General features: G+C 24.6%; 1 protein-coding gene across 1 annotated transcript; it reads left to right on the top strand.

Annotated features, from left to right (window-relative positions):
* The first annotated feature begins 831 nt into the window (after positions 1-831).
* LOC145836188 (uncharacterized) lies at positions 832-11,907 on the top strand. Its single transcript, XM_082944005.1, has 4 exons — positions 832-1,007; positions 7,743-7,873; positions 10,631-10,702; positions 11,166-11,907. The coding sequence occupies exons 1-4, from the start codon at positions 866-868 to the stop codon at positions 11,313-11,315; spliced, it is 495 nt and encodes a 164-aa protein (XP_082800131.1). The 5' UTR covers positions 832-865; the 3' UTR covers positions 11,316-11,907.
* Positions 11,908-12,366: the final 459 nt, after the last annotated feature.

Here is a 12,366-nt window from a genome sequence, read left to right as displayed (position 1 = left end):
TACTTTTTTTTGATTTTATCAAGTTTTTTACAGATTCTAGGAAATTAGTTCTCGAATCACTGTTCATTAAAACTTACGAGACGAAAATATGTACACAAAGAGATGTATGTAACGTTAAACTACATAAGTAGTGCAGTTTTTTGTATTTATTATTGTAGTTTTTGTAATCTTTTCTACTTAGTACTTTTTATTCAGCTTAAATTTAAATTTATTAACATTTTCAATGTTTTTATTTTATTAATTATATCTTAAATTTAGCATTAAGTCGGTAAATATTAAATCGATTCAAAATTAAAACCTTTACACGAACACGTTTTAAGTTTTTATGGCGTAACAAATTTCTTTAAACCTTCATAATATACAAACTTCCTATACTTTACTGTTACTAGTTTTTATTGTGACAAGAGCTAAACGAAACTATAAAAATTTTACGTCTTTCGAAACGCATAACTTATGTATCAAATTAATTAACGTTCATAAATTAGCTTTTTTTAAATTTTAAATACTTTTTGAATACAATATTTGAATAGACTCTTTGTTTAAAAACTACTGTAGAAACCATTATTATATATAAAAATACAATTGTTTTACTTTATATGCAAAAAAATGTTTTGTATCTAGTTTAGTCTTTATGCTCAAAAACTAAGAGATTAATTAATAAAAGTTCAGTTATTTTTTACTTAAAATACTTACAGTGTTTTTTAGCATATTTCAGTTTTTAGATTTAACCCATGTTTTGAAAAAATAAAGTTATGTCGAATATTGAGTCTTAAAAATTTAACATGCTTCTGAACAAAATACATTGAAACCAAGCAAACTTCATACATTTGTTGCAATATAAAAAATATTAATAAAATATATAAAAATGTCTGGAAGATTTGTAGATATAAACAAAAAAATTGCTTATCTGACACATGCCAAGTGCAGGCATAGCAACAAGCTGAAAACAAAGGACCCAATTGCACTTCAGAACAAGTATTTTGCCAAGAAAGCCAAAAACTCTCAAGGTTAGACCAGATATTACATATAGTAACTAATTTATTACAATATTTTTAAGTTTTCTTATTTTCTGTTATTTATTTGAGTTTTTGATAGCTGTTCAACTGTAATATATAAAATTTGATAAGCTGTTTTTAACAACAGTTTCCAATCAGATTAAAAAACTAAAGTTCTTTTATTTTTATGTTTCATTGTATTTTTTTTGACCACAAGTCAGTAATCTTTATTAGATGTAATCTCGATAATAAATGCTTTTATAAATTGTGTAACAAATTTGAAAATAAATAAAATCTTCAGTAAAAATCTTGAAAATTAAAAAAACAAAAAATCAACATTTGATAATGTGTTGTATGTAAATGCATCAACTGTCTTCATCTTACAAGTAAAGTATGACAGTACAAAACTTTTAGAAAAACAAAATGTTTTTATAAAAATACAAGGTAGTAAAAGAAGGTGAAAACAGAACATTGTACACATATTAAAAAATAAAACATTTAATAATTTTTAACAATTAAATAAAAAAACTATTAGTTTCAAATATAATCAGTACATCTAGGTTAGTGGCCTTAATTGAAATAAAGTTATGGAGAAATATGTTAAGTTTTATTCTATATTAAAACTTTTTGCAGTTTATATCTAACATCTTGATATGAAAACATCACCAAGTAAAACTAAAGTGTTAGTAGTTAAACATATACATAAGATAAAATTAGTAAATGTTTTAAATTTCAAATAACCATACTAAAATATAAAAGTATCACGTGGTTTTGTTTAAAAATAAACAAAGATAATGTTTATATTTGAATGTAATAAATAAAATTTTTGTTTGTGGGCGTTTAGAAGTTCTGAGTAATATATTAGTAAATATTTTGATCATATCAACATTTTTAGTTAACTAAATGGCTAAAGTAGTAATGAAAAGATATACAAAACTAATAAAACTTTAAGAAAAAAATAATCATAGATATGTACATCAACTTTTACTCTATAATATTTTTTATAGAGTCATTAAACTTAGTTTTTAATATTTTGGTCATTTGATTAAGTATATTTGATATTTATCTTCAAGCTTGGACAAGGAAAAGTAAGAAAAATTGGGCATAAAACCTTGTATAAATATATATGCAAACTTCTTGTATAAATATAAGAGCACATAAATTCTAGTAAATATATTGCATACTGAAAGTTAGATCACATATTAGAAATATTCCTGATAAAAACTATTTTATGTATATCACTTTATTATGATCACAGTATTTTAGAACTTACTGTATGTCAAATAAAAGTATATAATATTTAAATAATGGTATGAGTAGAAAAAAAGCAGCTTTTTAAAATAGTATGTGAAAATAATAAATATAATGAACACTACTTTGAAATGTACAAATATTTAGTTTTAAGTAAATATACAAATTAATTTTATAGATTTTTTTATAATTATGTTTAATTTAATAAAAGGATTAAAAATTGAAAAAATTATACTTTAAGGCAAGCAATAATTAAGGCATGCATTTAACATTAATTCACAGAGTTTTGATCTTGCAATGCTCAACTTAAAAAGTTTTCAAAGTTCTCATTAATACCCCTTCATCAGGCCACACAAATACAAATAAAAATGTGTTACATTAAACACATAAGTAAACAATAAAAGAGAATCAAATTATAATAAAGATGAAAATTTGGTTATAAAAATCACTTATTATCTGCTACCTTTTTTTTATATAGATTTAAAAAAAAACTACTTGATTGTTGATTATAAATAAGCTGCTCATGAAATGTCAGCAGCCATTAGTGTTTAACTTACTCAACATGATCATAGTAATATTTAAGGCCATAGGGGGGGGGTCCACTTTGTTTTTTACAACTTGATCTTATTTTGTATAATTTAATCTCGGCTATCAGACACTTTTAACTGCTTAAAAAAACTCAAAGTAACTTTTGAGATATAAGCGATCAAAGAAAGGGCGTTCAATAGGTTCCTTATGGAAGGCGAAAACTAAAAATGCGAAAAAGACTATTTCACTAAAAATCTGTCTCCTCCTTCATTTTTTGAGTAATCTTTCTCAAATTTTCACAGAATGTGTATCATTAAACTTTAAAGAGATCTATTGTAGGAATTTTTTTAATTTTGAGTAAAAAAAAAATTATTGTCAAAAAACTACCCTTTTTTTTAGTTTTTTGTGGATAAAATTTTTATTTTTCAAAATTTCAAAAATTCCAACATTCAGATTCTTTAAAATATTAAAAGGAACATTTCCTGAAAATTTGAAGTCTCTAGGTCAAAAAATGAAGGAGGAGATAGGGTTTTAGTGAATTTTTAAATTTCCGAGAAAATTGACCCCAAAAAATTTGCGGTCCATATGTTTGTATCGGAAACTTTTTACAAAAAATAAAATATCTCAAAAGTTAAATTTTTTCTAAAAAAAAAAGTCGGACCCCCCCTATGGCCTTAAACGACAAACTCAATGTAAAAAGTAATTAATTAGAAAAGAGAAATGAAATAACAGTATAGAACAATTTGAATATTACTTCTCTCAAAGTTTTATTTACCTCCAAACATCAACTCAATGGCAATTTCAAAATTAAACAAGAAAATAAATAGTTACACATAGAAATTTGATACTAATACAAAAAAAGAAATACATATGGTAGTTTTTAAATATATTTTATCAATAAAACAGTTTTGATTTTAGCTTGAGGTTATAATTCAAATTATAAAATTTATACACTGCTATATGATGTCATGGTCTTTTACTATTTTTGGAATCAATTGATAAATTTTAGTGATTAACTACAATTAAAAACCCCATAATTCAAAAAAACCTAATATCAACTTTAAAGTATTAGATTAAATTAATGGTTTTAATTTGTACTGAAATCCTCTAGAGGGTTACTTTAGTTTTTGTCTTCCATAAGAAATCTATTTTACTTTCTCACTTTACTGGCTTTATCTTGAAAGTTATTTAAAGATTTTAAAATCTGTAAAAAGCAACTTAGAGCTTAATTAAATCTCAACAAAATAAATCAATATGTTATAAAAAGTATTTATGCCCTATGCCCTTAAATAGCAGTACAATATCTATAAGATTTAAACTGATTGAAAAACACCTTTTTAAGATAAACTCACTACTGCATATGGTCAAAAAAGATGTGCTCTGAAAAAGCTTGAAGAAAATCTAAAAAACTTAGAATCCTGGAAAATCTTTGATTAGCCTGGAGTTTTAAACAAATTGCATAATATTGTTAAGTATTGTTAATAATTGAATATTTAAATAATTCAAGTATTAAATTTGACTACATCGCACTAATTTACATTCAATTTGGATAATTTGTATAAAATAATGATATTTAGATTAGATATAAAAATCTATAACATACAATTTTTTTTGTATTGTCTACAATTTTGTTCATCATAAAACACATTTAAAGAAGCATTGTAGTATCACTTTAATGTTGTTTTACAATTTACAATTACAGACTGTTTTGCACCTTAAATTTTATACTAAAAATGAACAAAAAATTGGACTTTCAAAAACCTGGAAGAAATTTCAAAATACATGTGGCAAACCTAAAAGAATATTGTCTTATAAACTTATAAAACTGTTATTAAATTAACTCATTAACAATTTTTCATTTTCAATTTTCCTGGAAAGTTTAAAAAACTTCACTAGAAATATTTCTTCCCATTTCAATTTTGAGCTAAAGACCTCAAATGTTTACAAAATGTTCCTTGCAATATTTAGAATTATCTATCAAAACAAGTTTCAAAAAACTTGAAGAATATATGATCAAACAAAAAATGTCTAACTTTATGTATATCAAAAAAAAAACTATCTAAAAATTAAAAACTCCGTCTCAGAAATTTTCTTAATTTTTTAAAGATTGACTGAGAAATTTTAAAAAGACTGTTCCAAATTTGTAGAAGGAGATATATTTCAAGAAAAATAGTACTTTTTACCTATTTAGTTCAAATCTAGCATTGGGAACATATGAAAATTTCAAACTATGACCGCCTGCACCATATAAGTTTTTCTTTTTTCTAACAAAAAGTAAAGTTATACTGTTTCTTACTAAAAAAATTAGTTTTTTGTTCTTTCAATGCACTTTAGTTTCTTTTAAAACAACTGTATACCAAATTATACTAACAAAAAGCTTATTACAAAAAAGTATTAAAAACAGTAATAATACTGGTATTTACTTGTATATCATTTCTTTGTAAGTAAAAAAAACTTAACTAATTTAAGATAAAATATTTTTGTAGCCTTTAGTTAATCATTTTCTAACTCACGAAAAAGTTCAATACAAACATGTAGCAGGGTTCTATTTGTTAAATATTAAAAAATTTATGAAATTTTTTTAACATAGTACAGGTTTTGAAGCACATTGTCTGTATCAAAAAAAGAAAATTTATTTGAATGCTTTTGAATCTCATTGTTAAGCATTATTAAAACTCAAATATATAGGAAAATAGAATCATTTTTGTATTTAAAAACCAATTTTCTTTTAATTTTTGTTAGTTACTACAACTTTAAATAATAAAGATTAAAAATTATGTTATACTATATTGGTAAATTAAGTTTTTTACTTACAAAGAAGAGATATACAAGTAAATATCAGTATTATAATTATTATGATAATGCTTAGTAAACATGTTTATAAAGATATTATTGAGCATAAAAGCAACTGAAAAATTTTACTTAACTTTAAAAATCAATAAGGTATTTATTTTTCTAGAAATTTTTTGCTGACAAAAATTATTAAGTTTGTAAAAACACAGGAATCTTCAAAAAGTTGAGTCAAGTTTAGTTTAACTCAGTTGAGTTGTTGGACTTTCAGTCTGGCTTTTTTACCTCAAAGAATAGAAACCTAGTTTTTATTTTTCAACCTTTGTTATTATGACAATGTCTAGTATACTTATCATTATTCCAACAGTTGTATGCTTTTTATTCTTTAATTTGTAATATTTACTGAGCAACATGTTTACGGTTACTATTTGTGTATTGACAGCAATAAATAAACCATATAGTCCAGCGATTCTTAACCTGGGGTAAATTTACCCTGGGGGTAAATTCCTTTGTTTTAGGGAGTAAATACTCTTAATTACAAATTATGTATATTGTTAATAAATTATCATTTTAATTCATAAGTTATTATTTAACTGTAATTTTTAAAGTTAAATAAACTCCTTAATTTAACTAATTTTTATAGTTAATAAGCATAAAGTTCAAAAAATCTAATTTTTTCAACAAAATTACACAATTTTTTGTATATTGGGGATAAATATGGTAAATACTTTCCAAAAAGGGGTAAATTTGGTAATAACCTTCTAAAAAGGGTAAAACATGAAAAAAAGATTATGAACCACTGATCTAGTCTATCTTCTATATCTTCATAAGGAACTAATAAGTGAAATTATTAAATTATTAAGTTATAATTTAATTAAACTTTTCTTAAAGCATTTTTTGTTGATGTTCAAAAAACAGTTAATTTTAGATTTATGTTATAAATAATATAAAATGCATTTTACATGGATATTAATGAATAAACTAATTTTAAATAGAAATAAACTATTGTTTTTTTATAGTGTTTTTAAAACAGTCTTCTTTAAAGATTTTATACACTTGATTAAATTTTTTTAGTTTTATGTTTTATTTGAATCTTGTTTAAAAAAAAAAACTACATGAGACTTATTATTCACTCTTAAAAGAACATGCTGATCAACTGTACTGATGTGCAAACAAGCTATTGTTAGCACTTACTATTTTACAACCAGTGATGTATGATGAGGCCACACGAGGATCCATTTATTTTTACTTAATTTAGCTTAGACTGATGTATAAACCTTAAAGTATAAACTATAAGTCAGTTTTTGTATAATATAAAACATTATGTTAACTTTTAAGGTACAGTCATTATAAGAATTTTCCCATACAAACCTATGGAACATGGTCAATTTTCTTGAACATTTAGAAGATTACTAAAAATTTGTTTTATTATTTATCTAGAAACCTCAGACTTTCAGCGACTGTTCTTTGTAATATTTAGTCTCATATGTTGGAAAGGGTTTTGTTTTTGTAAAAAATAAAAGTTTCATGACCAAAAAAAGTTTATTTTTTTAAATTGTGTAAAAAATAGAATGTGAAAGTTGAAAAATAATTGCCCAAAATGTAGTAGGATAGGGAATTTAGTGAATTTTTTATTCATCTTTATAGCTTGCACTTTTCATAAAAAACCTATGAAACTCTCAAACTTAGATCACTTATTTAAAAAAAAAGTTTTATTGAATTATAAAAAAAAGTAGAATCAACTGGTTGTTTAGTTAATAATATAAAACAGATTAAGATAATCTTCTACTGTTTATGGCCTTAAAAAGTCGATGTTTTAAAACCTGTTGACAAGAATCTGGTTAAAAAATAAAAATATCATCATGCCATTTAAAAAATCTGTTTTGTTTTTTAATTACAAATAGACTAATATTTTATCCTCCAACAAAACGTGCCATGTCAAAATGACGGACATGTTACAAATACTTAATAAAACTTGTGGTTAAATATTTATATTACAAGTATCAAATTTTTTGCCCTAGTTTTTCAAAACTAAAACAATTAACAAATTATTTACAATCATAATGCTAACAACCAGGCATATAATAATAAACAATATACATGTAAATGAATAATGGGCTTTATAGTTTTATTATAAAAATTTTTAATGTAAGTTTATACTTATTATACTTTTTACAGCCACCACATCAAACAACACTTGCCACGTTGAAATGATGGACATGCTCGATTGTTTGAAGAGAAACAAGGGTTGCAATCACAAGTGTGGGGAGTTTATCACAAGTTTGCTCGCTTGTGAGAAGAAATACAAGGTTTGTTTGTAAATATGAGTTGTTGTGAAAGTTTGATAAGTGCATTGAAATCATTGCATGGTTCCTGAGCTGTGAAAAGCGGCATAGAGTTACTTTTTACTGAAGTTGTAAATGTTATTTGTACCTGTTTTGGGTGTAGGATTCAACTTAATAACTTTTTGGTTATTTCGTTCGTTATTGCTTTTTATAGCTACATTTCAATGACGCGTCTTGACATAATTCTTGTTTTTTATTGGTCAGTTGATATATAGAACAAACTTCCAAATGAATTAGTTTCTTGCAAAAAAGTTGAAGAATTTCGATTAAGGTTAAAGAAGTTTGATTTATATAAAGTGTTTGTTAGCTGAATTAATAAATTAATTTTATCAACCGTTGATTTAATTTTGAGTTTTAGCTTAGTCCATAGTTTAATTTTATTAGCAGCACCTTTCCTCTACTAAGGCCATGAGGGGGGGGGTAAAACATGTTTTTTACAAGTTGGTCTGATTTTATAGAGTTTTTTCTAAGCTTCAAGATGCTTTTTACTGTTTTAAAAAATTCAAATTATTTTTTGAGATTATGACCAGTCAAAGTCGGGCCGCATAATAGGTTCCCTATGGGAAGAGAATACTAAAACAGCAAAAAAAAAAACTATTTTATTTAAAATGTACTTCCTCCTAAATTTTTCAAGCAATCTTTTTCAAACTTTCACAGTCTAATCTTTATACAATAGCAAAAAAACGTTACTTTGGACTTCAAAAAAATATTTGTAAACATTTTTTTTTAATTTTTGTAATAGTCGGGGTTGCCACTTTACCTGGAAACCTTGAAAAACCTGGAATTCGACAATTTAGGCAAAAATAACCTGGAAAAATCTGGAATTTGAGAAATTTTGAAAAAAAACCTGGAAAAACCTAGAATTTTGATCAAAAAACCTGGAATTTTTAATAATTTTAACATTTTCAGTATTAAAATTTTAATTTAAACTAACTTTACAGCATCTTTTAAATGTTTTTCTACTGTTTAACACTGTTTATTTTATAGAAATTAACTTAAAACTAAAAATAGACCCAACAATGTTTACTTTTAAAAACCTGGAAGAAGTTTGGAAAACCTGGAAAAAATTTAGAAAAAACAAAAGGCAACCCTGGATGGTTTTTGTTTTTTAAATTATTAAAATTCATTCATAATTAACGTTTTTTTCTTATAATCTAAGGAACATTTCCTGGAAATTTGAAGAAGATTGCTTAAAAAATGAAGGAGGAGATAGATTTTTAGTGAATTTTAAAAGAAAAATTTGCGGTCCATACGATTGTATTGGAAACTTTTTACAAAAAACAAAATATTTCAAAAGTTAAATAATATTTTTGAATTCTATAAAAACTGGCTTGTAGTTTGTACTTTTATAAGCGACAATATAAAAAACAATATTAATTTTTGTAAAAAAAAGTGTTTACCCCCCTATGGACTTAATGATGAGTACTTTTTCAATGTGTTCAATGTTTATTTATCTGGCCAGTTTATTGTTAATGTGCTTGCGGCTTTAGGTTTTTATTTTTGTTGGTAGTCAATGCATTTAAATATTTCATGTTGATCGTTCTACATCAATGCGTAAATAAGTAAAAGTTTGTAGTTAAAAATTTTGCTTTTTATATTAATCTACAAATTTTATATCAAAATATGTTTTTATCTTTGTTTTAAACAAAATGAACTTTTTGTTTTATTTCATTTTTGATTTATTCGCCATGTGTCTTTCTGTTCAAGTGACCAAGGTTTTGATGCCTAGGTCCATCATATGGAAAATAAACTTGTAATAATAATAACTAACACAACTTCATAATTTAAATGCTACAATTAACTTAAGGCCATAGGGGGGTCCAACATTTTTTTTTTTTTACAAAAATTAACTTTGGCTTTTATATGAAAGCTTAAAGTACAAACTACAAGCCAGTTCTTATAGAACTCAAAAATATCATTAAACTTTTAGATATTTAATTTTTTGTAAATATTTTTCTATATAAACGTACGGACCGCAAATTTTTTTGGGTCAATTTTCTCGGAAATTTAGAAATTCACTAAAAATTTATCTCCTCCTTCATTTTTCAAGCAATCTTCTTCAAGTTTTCAGGAAACGTTCCTTATAATAAAAAGAAAAAACGTTACTTTAGAATTTTAGTAATTTAAAAAAATAAAAATTTCATCACAAAAATTAAAAAAAAAGTGTTTTATTTTCAAAAAAAATATATTTTTACAAAATTTTTTTTTAATTTCAAAGTAACGTTTTTTTGTTATTGTATAAAGATTAGACTGTGAAAGTTTGTAGAAGATAGCTTGAAAAATGTAGGAGGAGATAGATTTTAAATGAAATAGTCTTTTTTCGCTGTTTTAGTTTTCCCTTCCCATAGGGAACCTATTATGCGGCCCGACTTTGACTGGTCATAATCTCAAAAAATAATTTGAATTTTTTAAAACGGTAAAAAGCATCTTGAAGCTTAGAAAAAACTCTATAAAATCAGACCAACTTGTAAAAAACATGTTTTACCCCCCCTAATACCTTAAAGAAAACTGTTGCAATAATAAGAAGGGCCAATAATTTTTTTTAATATTCAAGTAGAATTGCTAAGTACACTTGTATTCGAGTTAGTTATTGAACAGTTTTTACAATTGAATAGAAATTATTTTGACAGCAATGAAAAATTTAAATATAAACAAATTTTAAGTTTTGGTATCAAATTATTTTGATTGTCATTATTTGAGTTAAAGAAGAACAACTCACAGGCAGAACAGGAGAAGATCAAGATTGAAACTCAAGCTTCGGGAATGACCGAAGAAGGCCGCATTGACCCCAAGGTAAATTGTATATTATTTTCATTAATATTTTCATTAATATTTTCAGTACTATTTGTTGTTAAAATACTTATCGAATACACAAGGTTGAAACATTATTTTCATTAATATTTTCAGTATCATTAGTTATTTGAATACTTATCGAATACCCAAAATTGAAACATGTTTTACATTATTTTCATTAATACTTTCTATATTAATAATTCTTATTTATTTACCCCAAGGTAGCGTACGTGTCATATATTGTTTTCATTATTTTAATTTGTATTATTAATTATTTTTTATCAAATTTCAAGTGTCAGATTATGTATTTTAGAATAAGTTAAATTAAGAGATTGATTTAGAAGAGTCAGAAAAATTTTGGTAAAAAGTCGGGAAATTTTTCTCAGCTTGATCTGTGGCAACCATGTACATGTCATATATTGTTTTTATTATTTTCATCTGTATTATCAATCAAATTTCGCAGGTGGCCAACAACCTGCTGGGGAAGCACCCGAACCAGCCTAGCAAGCAGGGGTGGGCAGAACAGCGGAACTCGCTGGTGAAGCTGGACAGCGTCAAGGTGCAGCCGTTCCCGTACGAAGACGATGGCAGGCAGTACAGGAGCAAGTATTAGAAAAGATAATTAATATTACATAACAAAATTAATATTATTAAAAAATAATATATTTGAAAGTTTTTTTTGATAAAAAAATAATATATTTAATTGGAAAAATATTCAAAACTGTTCTAAAATACATTTTGAGTTCAAACAGTGCTTTTTTAATCCGGTTTATTAAATAGGAGCAAGTATTAGAAAAAATAAATATTATAATATACAAAATATTAAATTAATAAGTTGAATTTGATTATTGGGTTTGCAGTGTAAGATTTGTTAATTGAAAACTTTGAAAATGCCGTAACCGAGTGTAAGGTTCTTAAAAAAATCTTTACTGTAGTTTTTTAAAACTAGGTTTTATACTTGTACTTTGTATTTGTTTCATCTATAAAAATATAAATAATGTATTATACTCACAGAACTTTTTAAAATTCTTAGTACAGGGGCATGTAATAGGTTTGTTTTATTTTTAAATTCATGTTAGTTAATGTTTTTAGTTTTGAAATATCAAATCTGTTATGAAATAAGTTTTAAGTTTTTAGAAACTTATTTGTTCTCAATGAAACTTGTTTTGTGTTATTTATGCGCTAATAAAATTTTATTTATGTTGCTCAGAAGCTATTCTAACATAAGTTTTAAAATGATATGATTTGTGTATTAGTTAAAAAATTTTTATATGAAAATGAAAGACTGTTATACATTTTTTTGTATAATAATAGAAGGTAGCTGGTAATATTTTAAAATATGATTTTAAATTAACTTTCATGTTTTTGTATATACTTTATGGAAAATGCTTTTGTTGTGTTAAAAAAAAAGGTCAAGCTCTTTCAACACATAAAATTAAGAAAAAAAACTGTTTCTTGAAATAAATTATATTAGTGTTTTTTTGAAAGTTTTATATAAAATATGCATAGTTTTATAATCTTTATCACCTAATTAGCTTTGCTTCAAAGTTTCAATCTGTTTAACACATGTATTCACACTGATTTATTGGTTTACAGTCACTAGATGTAATACAAATTAATAAATTTCTTAAAAAAAACAACAACAGCATCCGAGACAACCTACG

This window comes from Thalia democratica, chromosome 5, assembly GCF_965202585.1.
Source record: "Thalia democratica chromosome 5, ktThaDemo2.hap1.1, whole genome shotgun sequence".
In the NCBI taxonomy this organism is placed as follows: domain Eukaryota; kingdom Metazoa; phylum Chordata; class Thaliacea; order Salpida; family Salpidae; genus Thalia; species Thalia democratica.
Note: the sequence above shows the minus strand (reverse complement) of the source record. Positions and strands in the feature narration are given on the sequence as shown.